Source organism: Alligator sinensis, unplaced genomic scaffold (assembly GCF_000455745.1).
Source record: "Alligator sinensis unplaced genomic scaffold, ASM45574v1 scaffold489_1, whole genome shotgun sequence".
Taxonomy (NCBI): domain Eukaryota; kingdom Metazoa; phylum Chordata; order Crocodylia; family Alligatoridae; genus Alligator; species Alligator sinensis.
In genome coordinates, this window is record NW_005841901.1 from 3,625,072 (window position 1) to 3,647,978 (window position 22,907).

Genomic DNA, 22,907 nt, shown 5'->3' on the forward strand with positions numbered 1-22,907 from the left:
CCCTCTCTTTACCTCGCCCACTCCCTTAGTGCTCTCTGTACTGGGCTGTACTTGGAGCCCAGTACATTGTCCCTGCTGGCCAGATGTCCCTGGACTCTTGAGTCCTGGAGCCCCAAGGCTCAGTATTAATGTTAGTAATAGATTTGAAATGTTTATATTGTATTCATGACATATTAGTTTCTTTAAAATGGGGTGCCTCTAAATTCTGAAAAGTTTTGGAGGGGTAATCTCGAGCAAATCCCGGGACGTCCTTCTCCCCTTGTACTCGGCCTTAGTGAGGCCGCAGCTGGAGTACTGCATCCAGTTTTGGGCTCCACAGTTCAAAAAGGATGTGGAGAAGCTTGAGAGAGTCCAGAGAAGAGCCACGCGCATGATCAGAGGTCAGGGAAGCAGCCCCTACGATGACAGGCTGAGAGCCCTGGGGCTCTTTAGCCTGGAAAAGCGCAGTCTCAGAGGTGATCTGATGGCCACCTATAAGTTTATCAGGGGTGACCACCAGTATCTGGGGGAACGTTTGTTCGGGAGAGCGCCCCAAGGGATGACGACTAGGTCGAATGGTCACAAACTACTACAAGACCGTTTCAGGCTGGACATAAGGAAGAATTTCTTTACTGTCCGAGCCCCCAAGGTCTGGAACAGCCTGCCACCGGAGGTGGTTCAAGTGCCTACATTGAACACCTTCAAGATGAAACTGGATGCTTCTCTTGCTGGGATCCTATGACCCCAGCTGACTTCCTGCCCTTTGGGCAGGGGGCTGGACTCGATGATCTTCCGAGGTCCCTTCCAGCCCTAATGTCTATGAAATCTATAAACTCAAGCCTAAAAGGCTTGAGAATCACTACTCTAGATCCTCTGAAGAGTGTGTGGGCGGTTTTGGGGTTTGTTTTTTTTAAATGAAGTAGAAATCATTATCAAGACCTGTTTGTACCTAAGGGGTTAACAGATCTGCCTACGGTTAAATCTGTTGTAGTCTTTTTAGTAAAGGCAGTCATAACAGCTGAAGAGTATTTATGCTAGTCCCTCAGGTGGGAGAATAAGATAACCTCTAAAGGTATGGGCCAGTGATTCTCAACCAGAGTGCTATGCACCTTTGGGGTAACTTAAGATCCTTTTAAAGGTGCCATGGCGTGCCATGCAGTGTTAGCACTATTAGGTGTGCAATATGTTTTACAAGATTAAACCCAGAGATTTCAAATAGGAATTCATAGTTTTAAAAACTTGCTGACTTGTGACTTGATTTCTTTGCGACAAAAGTATATCTCTATTATTTCTTCTGTACTCAAAAAAAATTTGAAAACAAAGAGCTCGCATTTTCAGGGTTCCTCGAGTGTAATGAGTTTGAGAACCACTGGTATGGGTACATAAACAAGTTCCTGGAAGGCAAGGTAGGGAATGAAATTGGAGCACCTCAAACTATTCTGTGGTGCCTGCACTTGTGTATTCTCTTAGCTTATGGTAAATTCAAAGTAGTTTGCCACATTTGTAATGAAGGGTAAGCTGCCCTGTATATTTTCTTCCTAATATGATGTTGGCGAGCTCTATAAAGAAGTCACTAAGGCTTTAGAGACGTTCTTTTTTTCTTTCCAGTGAGTTAATCTGCAAAGTATTGTATCTCTGCAGGTATTCTTTCAAGCGTCTCCACTTCCAAGTTACAGTATGGAGATTACACTAACAGAGAAGCCTATTGCTGCTTCTCTTGACAGCTACAGGACTGAAACGTAGCTTCTTTGGAGAGTCAGCCACCTTTTTTTTGTAGTTTGCAAATGGGCACACTCCATTCCTACCCCCTTAATTTGTGGGATTTAAGGGGAATTCCCTCATTTGGCAGGTGATCAGCCTAACAAAATGTGTGTGTGAATTTTGCATCCTTTTCTTATATGGTAACGTTTGCTCATGTAACATGTATCCCTCAGCAACGTTTATCTTTTCCCATAGTAAATTAAAATAAAACAATGCTGTTAGCAAGGCTTTTTATAACATCAGAAGAGGAAGGGTGCAATAACTCACCTCCTACATATCAGATTGATAAAGCTAGTTCTGTGGGTTTTGCAAATGGCAGAAAAGATCCTTTGAAATACAGAAAGTAGCAGTTGCATGCAACCAATATGAGAGACCTGAAGTTTCAGCAAGTCCTAAAGGAGATCAGTGTTCTAGATAAAAATACCGAAATCCATCATTATAACATTATCTTCCCATAAACTTACTGGAGATCCATAAAGATATCACCAGAGATATTTGTCACAGCAACGCACACTTTTAACGGAGCACTCCTTTTTGGGGTCTGGTTACTTTTGTATATGTATTTTGATGCTGTATCATCCCTTCCTTTAGGTGAAGGGGATACATGTCTGATTGTTCTGGAAAATGGTTCTTTATTCTACCATTGCAAAAAACGTTCTGAAATAGGGCTTTGAGCAAATAAGTGAAAAGGTCAATTACAGTCCTTGCAGACTTCTAGCATCTAATTTATGGCAGAGGGGGGGCTAATCGCTCTCTCTCACAAGAGAAAATCTGACTTCATTTCTTTGCTGGTTGATCATTCATGTGTAACTACCCAATACAGTTCAGTTAGCCATTGAAACAAATTGCTATTTAAAGATCTTGGTCCAGATCCAGAACTAGCGTCTTAAGTGAAGCCATTCTTGAACAGCTACCTCATGTTGAGTCAAGAAGAGAGCAAGTCATTAGTACAGATATCAGGCCTGTTAAGGCTGGGAGGCATACTAAATGTCTCATTGTGATACTTCACTAAATGCTGGTTAACTGGGCATGATATCTGTTTGAAACAAAGAAAAATGAGACTTTGCTCATTTTTGCTACAAAACTTATTTCATTTAAAGATGTAGCCAACAGTTGAACTCAAACCTTACAAAGCAGTGACTTGTATATTCCTTTTTTCATACCTAGCCTATTTTAACTAATTTTGTATCTTGTACATGTACATTTAAAAATAGAAGAATGAATTAATACTTAATTTCAGAATTATTAGGACTAGACCATAACCTGTTTAATTTGACTTTTATATGACTACTAACTATATGTTGTTTTTTCCAGGACACACATCCCAAAAAGAATCCATGGAGGTCAGCCTTGATATAACAGCCCTCAGCATTCTTCAGCAGCCTGAGAAACTTCAGTGGGAAATTGTTGCAAATGTCCTTGAAGACACAGTTAAGGATCTAGAAGAACTTGGGGCAAATCCCTGTTTGGCCAACTGTAAGAGTGAAAAGATGAAGGAAAAGCATCTGGAACAACACAACATTCCCTTTCCTTGTTTATTAGCAGGGGGTTTATTAACATACAGATCACCTGCTACCTCCCCTGTTAGCAGTAACTCTCAGAGATCACTTGATGGTTTAAGCAGGACTCGAGGGGAAAGTGTATCAGAGCAGGGATCAACTGACAATGAATCCTGCACTAATTCAGAACTGAATTCCCCTCTGGTAAAGAGGACTTTACCTGTATTGCTACTTTACAGCATTAAGGAGTCTGATGAAAAGGCAGGAAAAATTTTCTCACAGATGAACAATATTATGAGCAAAAGTATGCATGATGATGGTTTCACAGTTCCACAAATCATTGAGATGGAGCTGGACAGTCAGGAGCAGTTGCTGCTGCAGGATCCCCCTGTGACTTATATTCAGCAGTTTGCAGATGCAGCAGCCAATCTAACTTCTCCAGACTCTGACAAATGGACCTCTATGGTTCCCAAGCCTGGAACTCTGGTTCAGTGCCTGCGCCTGCCAAAGTTTGCAGAGGAGGAGAACCTTTGTGTAGATTCAATCACTCCTTGTGCAGATGGTGTTCATTTGCTAGTAGGACTGCGGACTTGCCCTGTTGAATCCCTGAGTGCAATAAATCAAGTAGAGGCCTTGAATAATTTAAATAAATTAAACTCGGCGCTATGTAACAGAAGGAAGGGCGAACTAGAATCGAGTCTTGCTGTAGTGAATGGCACAAATATTGATGTGATCCAGCATGAGTCACCAGCAGATGTACAAACTCCTTTAATAATTCAACCTGAACAGAGAAGTGTTAGCGGTGGATATCTAGTGCTTTACAAAATGAACTATGCCACTAGGATAGTGACTCTAGAAGAGGAGCCAGTAAAAATCCAACATATCAAAGACCCTCAAGACACAATTACCTCAATGATTTTGCTCCCGCCGGATATATTGGATAATCGAGAGGATGACTGTGAGGAGCCTCTAGAGGAAATACAATTAACTTCCAAGAATGGCAGTGGGAGAGAGAGAAAATCTGAGATCTCTACTCTTGGACATCTGGTAATTACTACTCAGGGAGGATATGTAAAAATAATAGATCTTTCAAACTTTGACATTCTGGCCAAAGTGGAGCCACCTAAAAAGGAGGGCAATGAAGAACCAGATATGTTTGTTTCTGTGATATACTGTTCAGGCACAGACAGATTATGTGCATGCACTAAAGGTAAGATACTTCTTCCAGAAACATGTAAGTGCTTTATTAAACGGTCTGAAATTCTTTTAAATGCATTTAACCCAGTTTCAGAATCACGGAAGTGGATATTGTCATATATTTCAAGTTGATTTCTGTTTAGAGAGAGGCCAGATTCTATTGGTATTCCTCATTTTACAGTTAGGCAAGGTCTCTAAAACTAGAATGAGCTTTTAAGGTGTACTAAATATATTGGTAATTGTTATTCATAGCTTCATAGATGCACTACCTTTTCCCCAGTGTTCTGTGACCATAGTCCTTTTCAGCCATTCCTGTCCAAGAGATGTTCCCCTATCCATGTTGTTCCTCTTTCTTAAGAGGAGTTATTTTTTTTTCTTTTTGTTTTTGTTTCACTGCATGTTGGAATGTACCTAGTTTATTCTATTATCTAGAATGATCACCTCATCTATTAATCTGTGTTGCCTGCAAAATCTATTAGCCAGACTTTTTTTTGCGTGTGCTTTTTTCTTGATGGGGAAACCTTGGCTTGTGTTGGGCATAACACTGATCCTTGTAGAATCCTTCTAGAAACATCCCCATTTAATTCCTTCCCTCCCTCCCCACCTCCCCTTGATAGCTACTTTTTGAGATTTACTTAACATTCTTAATCCATTTAATGTGTCCTTTACTGTTGATGTATTTAGATACCAAATGCCATTAATGAGCCCTTTTGAAGCTAATTTTTGATGCTTTAAAACTATTGATACTTTAAAAATGAGATTAGTTATTAAACTTAATGTCAAATTTACTTTACCTTTTGAATCAGTATTCAATCAGTGACCTTGCAAGTGTTGTGATTAGATTCTATTGCACTGTTTGAAGACAAAGTATCCTGGACAAACTTTTAAATCTGAGGAATTACATTAACTTTGTATTTTTCATGAATGTTACATTAACTTTATTTACATGAGGGAGTGTCAAATGTATGGCCTGTGGGCCAGATCTGATTGGTGAAGCCACCCCTTCTGGCCTACCTGGCTACTGGTGGTCCACCAGAAGCTAGTGGTGTGCCTAGAAGTGAGCTTAGCCCGCTGCAGAATCTGAGGCCCTGGGTTGACAGTAGCCTTTGATCATCCTGCCATTGCCTGACCTGCTACCACTTGTGCATTTCTGCCATGGCAAGTGGTTATGTGGCTCATGGCCAGTTTCGTACTGGTGCCGTTGCTACCATGGCAGTCACTTAGCAAATCAGGGTGAATCCAGCCTGTGAGGAGCCCCATGGCCTGATCTGGCCTAGGGCCCCAGGTGAGTTTGACACCCATGGTGTACTTGGATTAGGTTCCTTTATTCCATTTGGACCATAGAACTTTCACTAGTGATTTCCATATTTTATGGTCTTTTGTAACAGTCTTCTTCCTGTGTCACTTTAATGGTTTTTAATGCTGTTCATATTGTTCATTTCCATGATGCCTTTGGTTTTTCTTAATGCCTCTTACTTAAGGTTTCCTGACTAAGCACCCTATACATGCATCTTTATTCCATGTGTGTCCAGGTAATCTCCATTTTTTTGTGTTTTGTTGGTTCTAGCCTTACTGGTTTCTGCTTCATTCTTCTCTAGTATTTTGTGCTCTCCTTTGTCATCAAATGTTAAGGCTTTGTCTAAAGCAGTGTTTAAAAACCTAAGTGTCACACAGGGTCAGACCAATGGTGCATCTAACCCAGTATTCTGTCTCTGACAGTGGCAGAAATGGATGTTATGGAGGGGAGAGTATCGAACCAGATGTATCTAGAGTGATCTATCACCTATCCAATAGTCTTCCCTTAATTATAAGAATCTACCCACTATTGGTTTAGAGATGCCAGATGAAAAGATCTCTAACTATTCTGTTCATTTGCCATTAATAGATCTGTCATCCATGAATTTATTCTTTCTTTTTTTCAGCCTGGCTACGCTGTCTAATTCTGCCACTTCCTGTGGCAATAAATTCTGTAAGCTAACTACTTGTTGCTTAAAATACTTTCTCTTGTTAGCTTTAAACCTGTCACCCACTAATTTTGGGAGGTGCCCCCTCGTTTTAGTATTCTGGACTTGGAGAACAAGTGTTCCCTGTTCACTTGGTCCACACCCTTCATGATTTTATAGATCTCTATCATATCCCCCCCTGCCTTTGCCTTTGCCTTTCCAAACTGGAGAGTCGTAACCCTTTTTAATCTCTCCTGGTTTGCATCTACTCCATGCCTTTGATCATTTTGATTGCCCTTCTCTGTACATTTTCTAATTCTACTTCATCCTTTTTGAAATGTGGGAAGCAGAACTGCACATAGTATTCATGATGTGGACGCATCATGGGTATATAACATGGCGTAATGATGTTCTCTGTTTTGCTTTCAGTTCCATTCTTCATGATGCCCAACACTTTATACTGGCTTATTTTGATTGCTACTGTATGCTGACTTTATGCTTTTAGAGCAACTGTCTACAATGACTCCAAAATCTCTTTCCTGAGTTGAAATAGCTAGTTCAGCACCAAGCATAGTGTACATATAGTTGAGGTTATTTTTCCCCAGGTGCATTACCTTGCACATGTCAACTATTGAAGTTCATCTGCCAATTTTTTGGCCCACTCGTTTAGCTTGGTGAGATGGTTCTGTGGCTCCTCTCCGTCAACTTGGGACTAGACTACGTGGAATAATTTGGCATCAGTATATTTGTAAAGACGTGGACATTTTTTCAAGTTTGTGTTGCACAAGTCTTTACATTGATGTTACATGTACTTGGCTTACTTTGGAGAGTAGGGTTTTTGTTTTCCACATTTGCCTGCTGTAGGAGTTGCCAAAGATCTGGGTTTTATTTTTTTTTTTTTTTTTAAATCGGGCTGTAATGTCTTTGGTTTGCCTGTCATGTTGCCATGTTACATGAATTGCCAAGCCCCTTCTTTGTCAGTTTCAGAAATTATCATTACCATTTCTTGTTGTGCTTCAATTCTTCTAATGGTTTGCTTTGTGACAGCATTTCTGGTTGTTGTTTTTCTTCTTACTTTTTTTGTTTTGTTTTGTTTTGTTTTTTTCCCCTCCTACTCCTACTGAATGGCTTCCAGATCTGTGCCTAGTTACTTCAGGTCTGGGCATTTGAGTATGTGGCACAGGAGACATTTCATCTTTAAAGTCAAAGTCCTCTAGCCTCTGTGTGAATGTCCATTGTATTTCCCATAACTTCTCTGATGCTTCTTACTTCCCGGTTCTTAACCACTAAGAACATGGGTTATATACTACTTTCTGGTCAGATGCTTGTTACTTGAATGATGTAGTCCAGGATTATCAAATATGTACACCCACTTCAGTGTGGCTTCAGGAATTCAGAGACTTAACGCCATTCACCTCTTTCTCCCTCCTTTTGCTGTTTACCCACCACCAAACTTGGGTCTTTTAAGTCACCCCTGGGAATGGTGGCAGGGCAGAAAAATGGGTGTGAGGGGCAGCAGTTAATTTACTGGGTTGTCCGGCCCACAGGAAATCCTGCAGTCTGTATTTGGCCCATAGGGCCAAATGAGTTTGACACCCTTGATGCAGTTAATGTGTTTCTTGATACATTAATTGTAGGAGCAGCAATTTCTGAAGCATCCTTTGGTAGTGTAGCAGCTTTCATAGGGCTGTTCTACCCACTGTGTTTAAAGGCTTATCGGCAGTCCCTGAAATTCATATAGGACAATGACTGCTGTTCAGTTGATTCTTCTATGATATGTAGAATTACTGTTTGATCTGTGCATGGTTTCTCCCATCTCAGTTCTGCCTTGCTTTGTCATTGCCTGAAATATATTGCATTCTTCACTTTTTTAAGATGTTATGTGCAAACACTTGACTGGGACTGGACAGCAGCTGAATGCCCCTCCAGTCTTTAGATTGATTAAAGTCTCTTGCCTTTGGTAGCTTCAGCATATGACCATCTTTCCACTTGTTTGGTTTATCTTCACATCTCATTTGTCTGATATATGTCAGGATGTCTATCTTGTGGAAATCTGTTTTTTTTAGGATTCCATTGGGCTTTTATCTAACCTGGTGCCTTTCTACCTTTTAAACAGTAATAGCCTATTTTACTGAGAGATCCCATCTAATTCAGTTCCAAATAATCTGTCTGCCTGGAAAGGTTGGCTGCTGTTTTGCCATTTTAGTAATGCAAGTAAAGTACTCTATGAATGTAACCGTTCTTGTCCTTAAGTTACCTTTATTGTTTGGGCATTAGTCAGTTAGTATTCTCCGCTTTCATTTCCTCATGTTTATTAACACTTTTTGAAGTCTACATGTTGTTTTGTACTGTGATTTTTTTTTTTTTTTTTTTTTTTTTTTTCCTGTTTGTCACCTGCCATTTTTTGTTTATAAGATCTTGTTTTTCATAGTAGCTAGGGTCAGGAGGGACCTGAACAGATCATCTAGCCTGACCCCCTGCCACAGGCAGGGATGAACGCTGGGTTCACAAGACCCCAGACAGGTGATCGTCCAACCTCCTCTTGAATTTGCCCAAGGTAGGGGCGAGGACCACTTCCCTGGGAAGTTGGTTCCAGATTTTGGCCACCCTAACTGTAAAATATTACCTTCTGATCTCTAACCTAAACCTATTCTCCATCAGCTTATTACCATTGTTCCTCATCACCCCAGGTGGTGCTGGGGAGAAAAGGGCTCTTCCTATTTGCTGTTCATCTCCCCTGATGAGTTTGTAGGCAGCCACCAGGTCCCCCCTCAGCCTCCTCTTGCTGAGGCTGAACAGGTTCAGGTCCCTCAGTCTCTACTAGTAGGGCCTGTCCTGCTGCCCTCTCACCAAGCGGCTCCTCTGAACCCTCTCCAGGCTGGACACATCCCTTTTGAAGTGTGGCACCCAGTAATTTTTGGTTTCCTTGACCCCTTTCTGATTGCCATCTGATGTTGTTTTATTATCTTCAAATGCTTTATATCTGCTAATAAAATGCTAAACTTGTTGGGTTATAGCATGGTATTAGAATGTAGGTATCTCTGTTCAGTTATTTTTATCTTAGCTTTGTTCACAACACTTAATCCATTCTTGTTTCATGTATCATTTAGGAAAAAAGGATGCGTACAAATGAGCTATTGTGCATTTGGCTGCTAGGAGTAATTGTTACAAGAAGGTCCTTGCCCTGAGACAATTGCCTAATAAAGGCACCCTCGCTTAATGCGGTTTCGCTTACCGCAGTTTTGTTTATAAAGGTCATTTAAAATACCTACCTAGTTTCACTTAGTGCTGAGCGTGTTTTGTTATAATGCTCAGCAAGGGCATGGGGAGAAGCAGTGGCGGCAGCAGCAAGGGAAGTGGTGAGTGGCAGCCAGCAGGAGTCCAGGGTCTGCTCCGGCACGTGGCGCTGGAGCAGGCGGGGAGGAGCGGTAGCAGCGAGAAGGGGGGGGTGGGGGGCATGAGCATGAAGCCCGGGCCAGCGGGGCCCAGGAGCACAGGGTCTGCTCCGGCTCATGGTGCTGGAGCGGCCAGTGGATGGGGAGGAGCGGCGGCAGCAGTGAGAAGGGGTGAGTTGGGGGGCATGAGAGTGGGGCCTGGGACAGCAGGAGCGCAGGGCCCAAGGCCAGGGCCGGCAGGAGTGCAGGGCCTGAGCCAGTGTAAGCCGAGCCCGCAGAGCTCCCCGGGCTACGGCCCATGCCCTGTTCCACTCTAGTCATACACTCACCCATGGGGCGTGGGTGCTGACCCAAACCTGCAGTGATCTGGCGGTGGCAGCTTGTTCCAGTGCCAGGTGCCCTGGAGGGAGCCCCCGCTGGGCAAAGCAGGGCACGGGCAGGTGGGTGGCCCCACTGGTTAACCCACGCCAGAGCCCTGACTCGCCACATGGGCGAGGCGGCTGGGGCTGTGCACTGGTGGCCGGCGGGGGTGGGCTGGCAGGGGCTATTGTGGCAGGGGAACAACGAGGCTGGGAGGAGCCGATGCCTTCCCTGGCAGAGCCCGCATGGTACCTTGCCAGGAAGGCCAGCAGGAGCGCAGGGCCAGCAGGGCCCAGGGTGGGGCTGCAGGAGTGCGGGGTCTGGGTCTGCACGTGGTGCGGAACAAATTATCTTTATTTACATTAAATCCTGTGGGGAAATGGGTTCCACTTAACGCTGTTTCACTTAGCACTCATTTTTTCCAGAACCAATTAGGAGCGCTAAGTGAGGATTGCCTGTAGAATCACTGACGTTGTTGGGTAGTTAAGTTCTCACTTGTATTTGCTTTTCCTTGTAAATGACATATTTCTGTTGTATGCGCAGAAAGGTCCCTATTCAGCTATATCCTTTTCAGTATTTGTTAATTCCTTATTTTAATTTTTCCTTGTCTTAAAGGAGTGAGGTGCCATTGATTAAAATATCTTGTAATTTTATCCATGGTTGTACAAAAATTTTTTTTGACTATACTACAGATATTTTCTTGCTGATCTGTTTTCCTATAAATTCCAGTCTTCTTGATCCACCAGTAACACTTTTACTCTGTAGAAATTAAGCTCCTTTTGAAGCCTGTCCCAGAAGTAAGGTTTCTATTTTAAGTCATCTGAAATGGGCTTCCTATACAGGATTTTACCTGATTTTGTTGTTAATAAGTGCAAACTGATAGCTTTTCTCCATGACAGTTTTGGTTTCTCCGTAACTTAAATGGAATATCTGGGCAAAGCTGTGTGTATGTGTGTGTGTGTGTGTGGGAGGGAGGGAGGGAGGGATCTAAATCTTGTAGGTGAAAAATCAGTGGGCTTCAGTATCCAACTTAAGTTTATAAGTTATTTTTACCTAAATTTAGTGTTAGAATGTAGGCACTAGCGCTGAAGTCATGAAAATGATTTGGACAAGAATAGTCCATTCTCTGAAGAGAACATTTGAATACAGCAATCTACAATTTTAAGTGCAAGAAAAAGAAACAACAGAAAACTGCCTAAATTAAGATGCAATAGAAACTCTGCATGAGTCTTATGGAGTCCTGAGGACAGAGTCTCTCTGCAGCCAGGTGTTCAGCAGTTCTTCTTGGCAGGTGGAGGGCAGTGGTCCTCTATAGTCCTTATTTTTGGTAGCTTTCTATGGGTGATTTGCCCCCGTTCCCCCTCCTTCCCCCAGTTGCTTTGGCAATGACGCATCTTTTGCCCCTCAGGATGTTTGTCTGTTGATTCTGTAGCGTCCCTGGTTTTCGCAGGTTTTATGATGTTTATGATATGGGTGGCACTATTTACAGAGTGCCTACTGCCCACTTAGAAATCTAACCTGTTGTAGACCCTTGCTTCCTTAAATCACATAGTTTATTCGCTGCCCACTTAAGCAGTCTGGCTCTCCTGTTTAGGTTATTTACCCAATATCTGTTCCCGTCATCTGTAGAAGTAGTTAGAGGGCTGGAAACTGTTGCGACTATGCCATGCATTTGCCAACGTTGCAGTACTGGGCTGATGATCGTAACTGAGCTATCCAATAGTACATGGTACTGCCAGTCTCCCTTCTAGAGTGGTTCTGTGGAGAGATTTCTTTCTTGTGGAGAACTTCCTTATCCCAGACAAATTAAATTTGTTTTGAGTTTCCTATATGTTTTTTACTTGCGTGTTGATAACTTTGAAATAAGAAAAAAAAAAATTGGCAGCCAGTTAATGCTGACTGCTACTGTATGGCCAAACCAGGCCCCATAGTATAGTGTTCAATCCAGCAAATCAGTTTTGAAAAATGGAAGGAATACTTATTTTTACTCAGTTGACTGAGATTAGGAGAAATATTGGTTTGTAAGAACTTTGTTAAAATCTCTCAGATTCCTTGTTTCTATTTGATCATAAATTTTTCCTATATTTAATGTAATATTTAGTATAATTTATAGGTTAATACATTTTGAAAAAATATATTTGATGTAATTATGACCATTTAGTACATCATCATTTGTATGCAACTTGGTTTTATATTCCCTTTGTATTAGGATATTCTGTATTTAATTTTTTTGTGCTTGGGGCTCAATAAGAGCAACAAAACCCCAGCAGGTGGAGAGCAGCTGTGTTTTGGTTTCTTCATAATGGAATTCTTTTACTATATGCCCAGTTAACTTTTTCTGAACCAGAAAGATATGCAATATTAATGAAAAGCCTTATCATTTGGGATGAAATATAACCAATAGCAATTTTTTAGAGATGGCCATGAAGATCTTATATATAAGACCACCTCAGTCAAAGGATGGTAGTGAATATTTGTTTTTAATTTTAAATAGTATGACTCTAGTCCTTTAATTTTTATTTGATCTCACCTCTTGAATTACCCTAAGAAGCATTTATTGAGAAAGGAGTGCTTTCATTTTTTTGGCAAGTGTCTTTGAAACATATTCTTACATTTATTAGCAACTCAAATTTAACTTGTGAGAGCCATATAATAGCTTTTGTTCTTGTGATCTTGCTATCACTATATCTGCCTCTTTCATTTTATTGGAAACCTTAATGTCATCAAATCATTTGCATTTAATTTACTTTCAGTGATGCCCGATACCGTCTTAACTCTGAGAGATGTTTTGTTACTAGGGATGTTTTTAATGGCATAGATTTAATCATTGTGACCTCATTTTCCTGCATTAGCCATCTCATGGGTATAGCTGGTTTGCAAAGTATAAATGTGCAAACAACCTCACTGTGCACACCACACAGTGTTGTAGCTGTGTGCATACTAGAGTTGCTGTGACAGGTTTAGCAGTAGTTCCCGTGCCCTCATATTCTATGCTGCTTCATGCCTAACTACACTTTTTTGATCTCAGAAGAAGTTGCTTGTCCTTGTGTTAGAGGTGTTATTAGCCTGGTAGGACATACTGCTGACACTTCTTGCTCTATATGCTTCTTGTTTTGGTTTGTTCTTGTCATAGCCAAGCTATAGTCTCCACTAATGGAAAAGGTGCTTTGACTCTTGGCTGTGCTGTTATTTCAAAACATTGTTAGAGGGCTTTAAGATGGTGATGGCCATTTCAGCAACAATGTATCTTTTGTAAAAGTGGCAGGTATTTGAGTGAGGGTGAAGCTATGAGCGCCTCGAGCTTGTTGCTAGAGTTGTGAAATCTCTTGTATATAGATTGGTGCTTCTGGTTCTGGATAACAGTGACCCCATACTAGAATTAGACCATCATGTAGACCTGGTATGACCAGCAGTGGTGGCAGAACTTTTGCATGAGGAGATGGACTTCCATAGAGCTGTGTGAGGATCTTTCCCTGCCCCACTAGCCCCAGAATACTAAACAAAGGAAGGTAACAGTTGTCCAGACACTGATTACTAGGCCTGTGCGTACAGGGAAGTATTCGATTTGGATTTGGATTTGGATTTCGAAGGACAGTGATTTAGATTTGGAACACTGTCCTGAATTGATTTGAATCGGCTTTGTGCTGGGGCTGGGTGGGGGCTGGGGCCAGGCAGGGCAGGGCAGCCATGAGAGCTTCTCTTGCCACTCTTCCATTTGTGCCTGCCTCTGCCCTGGCAGGGGGAGCCGTGGGGCTATGCCCAGCTGGCGCAGGGCAAGGGGGTGCGATGCAAGCACAGCTTACTCCAGGTGGCAGCAGGGCATTCCCCCCCCACACACTTTTACCCTCCTGCCCCTTCTGAGCAAGCGACAGCAGGGCAGAGCCCCCTGCCCCCCTTCCCCAGGTAATACATCCCCTGCCCCGGCTGAGCAGCATGTCCCAGCCCCATTCCCTCCCCCCGCCCCCAACCCCAACAGATTTACCTCCTGAAGGCAACTGTCAGCTGCCTGTTTAGTCTATGTCTGAATTTCTGAATTGGCTGAATCTTTTTCAGATTGATTCGGATGCTTCTAATTGATTTGGACCTTTTACTTAGTTTCCCGATTCAATTTGGATTCGGAGATGCGGTCCCCGAATTGAATCAGCTATTGAAGCTTTGTACAGCCCTACTGATTATTACTGCCTTCTGGGAGCCAGCTATTCCAGGATGCTATAGATCCTTAGCTAATCAATTTGGGGTTAGCAAGCTGATTGCTAGGGCTGTGGTAATGAAGGCTTATGAATAACTTTAGTACTGTGACCTTACAGGTGCAATTCATAATGTACCTGAAGTAGTGCATGTCTTTCAGAACTTGATGTTACCTATGCTCATAATTTTTTGGCCACTATGTATATAGCAGTCTTAAAGAGCACTATTTGATCATTATTAGGGGCCTACTTAAATCACAGTGAGACAAAGGGATTTATGCGGCCCGCTCATGGCATATAGAACCAATTTTTTGTGGGCATTTCATAGCGGCCCCTCCACTCAGCGATAATTGATGGACAGAGAGGGCCTGGGGTTGGAGGGGAGGACAGATGTGGAGCAGCTGCCATATTGATTTCTGGCTGCCCTTTGTGCTGCCCTACCCCCGCCCCTTGGCACTGCTTGGCAGAGAGGCCCTGGCAGGGGGAGGAGGGGCAAGGGGGCAGCTACCATCTTAGCTGCCCTTTGTGCTGCCCTGCCAGCTGGCACCTTCCCCTCCCGGCAGCAAGAACTGGTGGCTTCCACTGGGGAACCAGCATTTTATTTTTATTACCTTTTTTTTGTTGATGTTTCAAACAATCCCAGATTTCAGTTTCCATGAAATCTGTGAAACCACAAAATAAGTAGGATCCCTAATTATTATGCAAGCTTCAGCTGGCAAGAGGCATTCTAATGTTATAAAAGTCATAGTCTGTCTCGCTGTCTGTTCATAATGCTTTATTCGTGCTCTGATTGGCTGTCTCGGCAGCCAGTCAGAGCGCTCTAGACGGACAGGACAGACTGCAGAGCACCAACATGACAGTGGGGACTGAGGGACTGGAGCGAGGGTGGAGGGAGCAGGCCAGCTGATTGTAGGAACAAAACTTTGGATGCCCTTGTGGCCAATGCTGCATGTATTGTAGAGCCCAACATGTCACAATGTCTGGGAAGCTAAAGGCAAGCAGTTTGACATGGAGTGGAGCAGATTTGACACTGATGGTTTGCTGACCCACTGTAGACAACTAGAAATTTTAGTGGCATAGCAGGCACTGGATCCAGATGAGCAGTGGAAATCAAAAATGCCTTGTGTGCTCATATAACAGCATCACAGGGTGGTGTGAGCCAAGGTTGTGATGCTGTGTAGTGATGCTTAGCTAATGAATTAACACATGCACAGTATTTAATTTGCGAATTCTTGGTTCTTTGCATGTGTGCAAGGTAGTTTTTATTTGCTAATATTTTTATGGATTTAGATGGTATGGATGTGCTTTCTTTATACAAAACTTTTGTATAAAAGTTTGTGAAACCCTCTTATGTTGAAGTGTGCATGTACCATGTACAGCAAGAGAGATTTAGTAAAAAAGGATTTAAATCGTAATTAACCATACTAAAATAGGTAATGAATAACAGTAGTGTGGAACAAATGGAACAGAATGCAATGGTGTATCCAAATGTCTAAGTTTACAGTGGAATCAGTGCACTCGTCTGTTATGATTTGATCATCTTGTATGAATTCTCCATAGCTGCACAGAGGTGGAGTGAACAAAATGCACCTGACTGTTCCAGTTCATTAGTGTTCATCTGGTTCATAGACGACCAACACTAGAGTTCTCCACTGGCACAGGGCACGTGGATGTGGTGGATTCTGTGTATCTACTTTTGACAGGGCCATAGCTAAACCTGGAGGCTGCAGACTACTGGCTAAGACTGAAGAGCATCTTGACATTTTTTTCAGCTGCATTTCATCCTCATATCTTGCTCTTTGCTTATAGTCAAGGAACAATATGACCAGGCTATTTTTTTCAACTTGTTAAAGGGGAAGGGCATGCCAAGGAAATAGTTTACATTTTGTATTATGGAAAGAGAAAATAATCACTCCCTTCCCCTCTTTAAAAAAATATTGTTTCATAGCAAGGCCACAAGTGGATTCTTTTATCATACTGGAAAGAATTTATTCTGCCACTATTTGCTATCTTATCCAGAAACATCTCCAAGCATTTTAGTCAGCCCACAGAACCCCACTGGTAAGAACTGAATCTTAATTTTGCTGCTTGGCCAGGGAAAGTAGGCCATATTGATAAGCCTCTTGCTTGTATTTCCTGTGTTAACGGCCAGGTGCATAGAAGCTGGGGAAAACTCTGAAGGATATAAATCTGCTAGAGGTTCTAGTGGGCGGTTGGGAGTTCAGGAATGATTTGGAAGTTCAGAAACTGGACAGTTTGGGAGTCCAGGAACGGTGGTGCTTCCTTAAGGAGATAGTTTTCACTGGCTAAAAACAGGCCATCCCCAGGCATGTAGACAAAAAGCAAGAAAAGAGCCAAGAGACCCATTGGCTGAACAGGGATGTTAGGGAACTATTCAAAGAGAAAGAAGAAGCATACAAGCAATAGAAGAATGGTTCAGCAACCAGGGAGGAATACACCCATATTGCCAGGGCCTGCAGATATGAGACACAAAAAGCCAAGGCAGGCATGGAGATCAAGTTGGTTTGGAATAAAAGTCCTGTTGTGAATACATAGGGAGCAAGAACAATAGAGGTTCCCCACAGTGGAGCCCAATCTGATGAATACTCGGGGTAGCCCATAGTCAATCCCTGCGAAAACGAAGAACTCCTAAATACCTACTTCACATCAGTATTCCTTAAATCAGTTGGGGGCTGTTCACCTGATCAGAGGCCCAGGGAATATGGGGAAGACAGACTACATGAAATCAGTCCTGAACAGGTGAGGGAATCTCATAGTTTCATAAGAGGTAGGGGCGGAAAGGACCTGAGCAGATCATCAAGTCTGACCCCCTGCCATGGCAGGAAAGAATGCTGGGGTCAAACGACCCCGGCAAGGTGTCTGTCTAGCCTCCTTTTAAAGACCCCCAGGGTAGGGGCAAGCACCATTTCCCTTGGAAGTTGGTTCCAGATCCTAGCCGCCCTGACTGTGAAGTAGCGCCTCCTGATGTTTAGCCTGAACCTACTCTGTCAACTTATGGCTGTTACTCCTTGTTACTCCCAGTAGTGCTCAGGGGAACAGGGACTCTCCCATTGCCTGCTGGTCTCCCTTGCCTGGTTTATAGACAGCCACTAGATCCCCTCTCATCCTTCTCTTGTGGAGGCTGAACAGGTTCAGGTCTCATAGCCTCTCCTTGTAGGACCTGCCCTGCTGCCCCCTGATCATGCGAGTGGCCCTCCTCTGGACCCTCTCGATGCTATCTGCATCCCTCCTGAAGTGCGGCGCCCAGAACTCGATGCAGTACTCCAACTGTGGCCTGACCAGTGTTGCACAGAGGGAGAGGATCACCTCTTGGACCTGCTCGTGATGCATCTGTGGATGCATGACAAGGTGCGATTAGCCTTCCTGACTGCATCCCCACATTGGTGGCCCATGTTCATCTTGGAGTCTATAATGACTCCAAGAACCTTTTCTGCCTCTGTGCTGACGAGAAGGGGGTTCCCCAGCCTGTAGGTATGCTGCTGGTTCTTTCTCCCTAGGTGCAATAGCTTGCACTTGTCAGTATTGAAACCCATCTTATTCTCATCCGACCACCCCTGTAACTTGTCCAGATCCAATTGCAGCCTGTCCCTCCATTCTAGCGTGCCCACTTCTCCCCAAATCTTAGTGTCATCTGCAAATTTGAACCAAGGTGCTTTTCACCCCTGCATCCAAGTCGCTGATGAAGATGTTGAACAGTACAGGCCCGAGGACCGAGCCCTGTGGAACCCCACTGCCCACATCCCTCCTGGTCAAAAATCATCCGTCCACCACCACTCTCTGGGTGCGGCCCTCCAGCCAATTGGTGACCCATCTGACTGTGTAGGCATCGACACCACAATCTCCTAATTTTTTAATAAGAATGGGGTGAGTGATAGTGTCGAAGGCCTTCCTAAAGTCCAGAAAGACTATGTCCACTGCGACACCTGCGTCCAAGGATTTTGTGACCTGGTCATAGAAGGCCACTAGGTTGGTCTGACAGGACCTGCCTCTAATGAACCCATGTTGGTTTCCCTTAAGCATATACTCCCCTGCTTGCCCCTCACAGATGTGCACCTGGATAATTTTCTCAAAGAGCTTCCCCAGGACCGAGATAAAACTAACAGGTCTATAATTTCCTGGGTCCTCCTTCCTCCCTTTTTTGAAAATGGGGACCATGTTGGCCCTTTTCCAGTCCTCTGGCATCTTGCCAGAGCACCATGAGTGCTCGTAAAGCTGTTCCAGGGGTCCCACAATGACCTCTGCTAATTCCCTCAGCACTGTGGGGTGGAGATCATCAGGATCTGCTGATCTGAACACGTCCAGTCCCACCAGAAGTTGCCTGACTAGGTCCTCTCTGACCCTGGGCCCTAATCTCCTACAACACTTGGGCGTTTTCAAGTCTGCCAGGCCAGATGACCAGCATCCGAGAGTCCTGAAAGAACTGGATGAGCTTATAGCAGCACCGCTGGCAAAGCTGTTCGAAGAGTCGTGCAACAAAGGTGCCCATCTTCAAAAAAGGGAAGAGGTAGGACCCTGCAAACTACAGACCGGTCAGTCTGACTTTGGCCCTGAGTAAAATTTATGAAAAAACTTTAAGGAGGTAATCAATTATAAGCTGGTAACTGATGGGATGTTAAGAAACAACTAGCATGGCTTTGTTGAGGGTAAATCATACCTGACAAACCTGGTCTCCTTCTATGACCAAGTAACTAAACATCTGGACGAGGGACATGAGGTTAATATCACTTACTTAGACTTTAGTAAAGCCTTTGATTCTGTTTCCCACGAGATTCCCTCAACCAAACTGGAGAGTACTGGGCTGAACCAGCCTACAGTGAAGTGGGTGGACAACTGGCTTAGAGGTCAATCCCAGAGAGTTGTAATCAATGATATGGCCTCATCCTGGAGGGCTGTCTCCAGTGGTGTCCCCCAGGGATCAGTGCTTGGACTCATGCTTTTTAACCTATTTATTAATGACTTGGATGAGCGGGTGAAAAGCTGTGATTAAGTTTGCAAATGGTACCAAGCTGTGGGGAAACACGGGTGCATCAGAGGATAGGGTAAAGATCCAGGATGACCTTGGCAGACTGGATTTATGGGCTGAACAGAATCGGATGAGGTTTAACAAGGAGAATTGCAGAGTTCATCTGGGTAGGAAGACCCTTCACCATAACTATACAATGGGTAGTGGTCCACTGGCTGGCACAGCATCTGAACAGTACCTGGGGGTCATGATAGACCAGAAGATGAATATGAACCGATCATACAGTGCGATGAGGTTGCCAGCAGGGCAAATAGAACTTGGGCGTGCATCAACCGATGTGTTGCCAATAGATCCAGGGAGGTGCTCCTCCCTCTGTACTCCGCACTGGTGTGCCACAACTGGAGTATTGTTTCCAGTCCTGGGCACTGCACTTCAAGAAGGATGTGGATAAGCTTGAAAGGGTACAAAGAAGGGCCACCTCTATGACTAAAGACATGGAGAATAGGCCCTATGAGAAAAGGCTCTGGGAACTGGGCCTGTTCAGTCCAAGAGAAGGCTGAGAGGTGACTTGACGGGTGCCTACAAGTAAGTCGGGGTGAGCATCAAGACCTAGGGGAGCAGCTTTTCAGGAAGGCACCTCAAGTGGACCAATGAGCATAAGCTAATAGAAGGTAAATTCAGGCTGGACATAAGAAACAACTTTTTTCTCTGAAAGGGTCACCAGAATCTAGAACACATGCCCAACAGAGGTGGTACAGTTGCCATCCTTGTAGGTGTTCAAGATGAGACTGGACGAGCACCTGGTTGAGCTAGTCTGAGCCCAGTAACTTCCTGGTCATGGCAGGGGACCAGACTTGATGATCTTGCAGGTCCCTTCTGGTCCTTAGCTGCTTTTTCCATTCATAAAATTGAAGTGAGGTGGAAGTGCAGTCTGACTGTGCCAAGAAGACCATGCTTGGCTGAACAACATGTTAATGATTGGAGGGAATCAGTGAGCTACAAAGACCAGCCATTACAAGTCTGGCTGCTTAAGAAGTCATACTGACTAATTTCTCCTGTGTGAAAAGACCTGTTTCTCCCACCCCCTCCACCTCTCTGAAGTATTACCCAACTCACCAGGAGGTCATAATTAGTGCTGTCAAATGATTAAAAATTTTGATGGTGATTAGTTATGCAATTTAAAAAATTAGTCGCAATTAATTGTAATTGTAATCATACAGCTGAAAACTCAAAAATATGCAGAAAAACTCAATTATGCAAAATTATGCAGGTACATTGTATGGTTGAGGGGTGGGGTCTGTGTGTGTGGGAGGGGGAATTTGTGAAGGTGTGGGCGGACTATAGGGGTGTGTGAGGTTTGGAGCCTGGGGGGAGGGGTCCCCACACACCCTGGCAGGATGCAAAGTACTGTGGATCAGGAGTGAGGGGCAACAGCAGGGCTGAGGGGGCTGTGGCTTGGGAGTGAGGGGCAGACACAGCAGCCAGCAAGTAAGTGTGTGGAGTGGAAGGGGTGTGGGGGAGGGAAGGGGCAGGGGGGTGCAGATCGAGGTCCCTGTGGTGAGGGAGGGAGCGGGGCAGTGGCTGGAGTGAAAGGAGCCCTGAGGCCAGGGTGGGTCATGGGATGGAGCTGCGGGTGGCTCATCCAGGAGTGCAAGCCGAGGGGGGGTGACTCCCCACCGCTGCGCGGACCCCCATGGGGGGCATGTGTCCCTTTGAATTTGTGCATCTGGCAGAGGTGGGTTGCCAGCTGTGGGCTGGGGCTCTGCACCCTGCTGCCATTGCCCCAGAAGCCGCATGATGCCATGTTGTGCCTCCTGCCACTGAACGGGCAGGAGTGCCACCCTCCACCAATGCACAGCACAGCCAGCACGCGGTTCCTGGGGCAAAGGCAGCAGAGCATAGAGCCTCAGCCTACAGCGGGCAGCCCACCTCGCGCACGCATTCAGGGGGCACGTGCCCCCTGTGTCTCCCCCAGGGGTTTGTGCAGCGGTGGGGAGCCACCCACCTGCACACCTGGACGAGCTGCCTACAGCTGGGTCCCACAATCTGTCCCTGCCCCACTCCCTCGCTCACTGTGGGTGCCTCGATCTGCCCCCCTCGACCCCTCCTCTCACCCCTCCCCTCCACAGACTTGCCTGCAGGGCGCTGCTCTGTAGCCTGTAGGCCAGTGCTTTTCAAAGTGGTAGTCCGCGAGCCACCGGTCTCCAGTCTGCAGCGAGTTGTCAGGAAAGAAAGAAATATATTTTCAGAAGCATAACATTGATATGTCATAGCACCACAGTTCGTACGTTCCTACGCTCCAGGTGATGTCACGTCATGCGAGGCGAGGAAAGAGAAAGAAACAGCCGGTCACGCGTTTGTGTAGCACTGTTACATGCAGTTGCTGCCACCGGCTGAACCGGGCACCGGTCCCTGGCCCACTGGAAAAAAAATTGCCAGTCTACCACATCAGATAGTTTGAGAAGCACTGCTCTAGGCTGTGTTCCTGGCTGTGTGCAGGCTGCAGCTGCTTGTATGTCTGTGCATGCACCCATCCCTCCCCACTCCTCCTCCTGCTGCTGCCCAAAGCCTGCACCAGGCTGCCCTGTGGTCCTCTTGCGCTGCCACCGTTTCCCTGCTGGGTGGCCTGGAGGCGGTAATGATGGTGGCAGAGCTGAGCTGGGTGCAGGCTCCAAAACCACATGTGCTATTAACACGTTAAAAAAAGTAACACAATAACTGATTAACACGTTAATCACACATGTTGATTGCCGTTAATTGACAGCCCGTGTCATAGTTAAAGTGAACACAAATATGATACTCAAGGAAGTTTGTTAGCAATATGAAAAACTTTTTCCCATTCCCCTTACCTTTCCACAGTGCATATGTAGGCAGAAGAAGGACCAAGATACAGGAAGTTGCATACTGTGACCCCAAAAGTATCCTCCCTCTTTCCATTACTTGTATACATACCATCTACGTTGTAATTACAGCTGAAAGGCTTGATGCCAGCTGGTTGGGGTCTCTACTGCTCCCTCCCATCACCCAGTATGGAACCACTATGCCAAGTATGACTGGGGAACTATAGTAGATGATTAGGCTCCCTTCTATAGACATTAGGACTGAAAATCCAGACAGTCAGGGCCACTGCAGTAATGCTAACAGAGCCACAGCAACTTATGCTCAAGTTGTACCTCCATGTTGGGAAGTGGCTGGGTAGGAGCATGTTGTTAGTGTTTTATCACATACCGACCTCCAGGCTGGGGTGAGGGATTCCACTAGCCCTGTGTATTTGTATGTTGATGGCAGCGTGGTTAGGCAAGCAGTGTAGTATCATCTGAAGTCCCAGCTGGTCCTGGGTGAATCTAGGCCTGTTAGTAACAGGTAATATATTTCGTACCTTTCTCCGGTGGCTCCTTCCAGTTAGAGGCACAAAGAGCTGTATGAAGCCTCCTGAGATCAGTTTCCATCTGGTCCTAAATTTTACTGCTTGTTTGTGTTTTTATGTTGATATTTGACATTTTTCTTTCTGTTTGGGTAGTCTTTGGTCAGGATTTTATTAATTTTATTCTTTCCTCCCAGAGTATTAAGTCTCTTTCTCTTTAGGGCTTTTTCCATTCCTG

At 44.6% G+C, this 22,907-nt stretch overlaps 1 protein-coding gene across 1 annotated transcript in view; it reads left to right on the forward strand.

The window, feature by feature from the left end:
• Nucleotides 1-22,907, forward strand: part of BIRC6 (baculoviral IAP repeat containing 6) — a gene marked incomplete at its 5' end in the record, with an annotated part of 326,913 nt that overhangs the window by 37,674 nt on the left and 266,332 nt on the right. Inside the window, one exon of the mRNA XM_025197634.1 lies at nucleotides 3,055-4,449. Coding sequence (XP_025053419.1) covers nucleotides 3,055-4,449 — 1,395 coding nt within the window. The remainder of the gene's footprint in view (nucleotides 1-3,054; nucleotides 4,450-22,907) is intronic.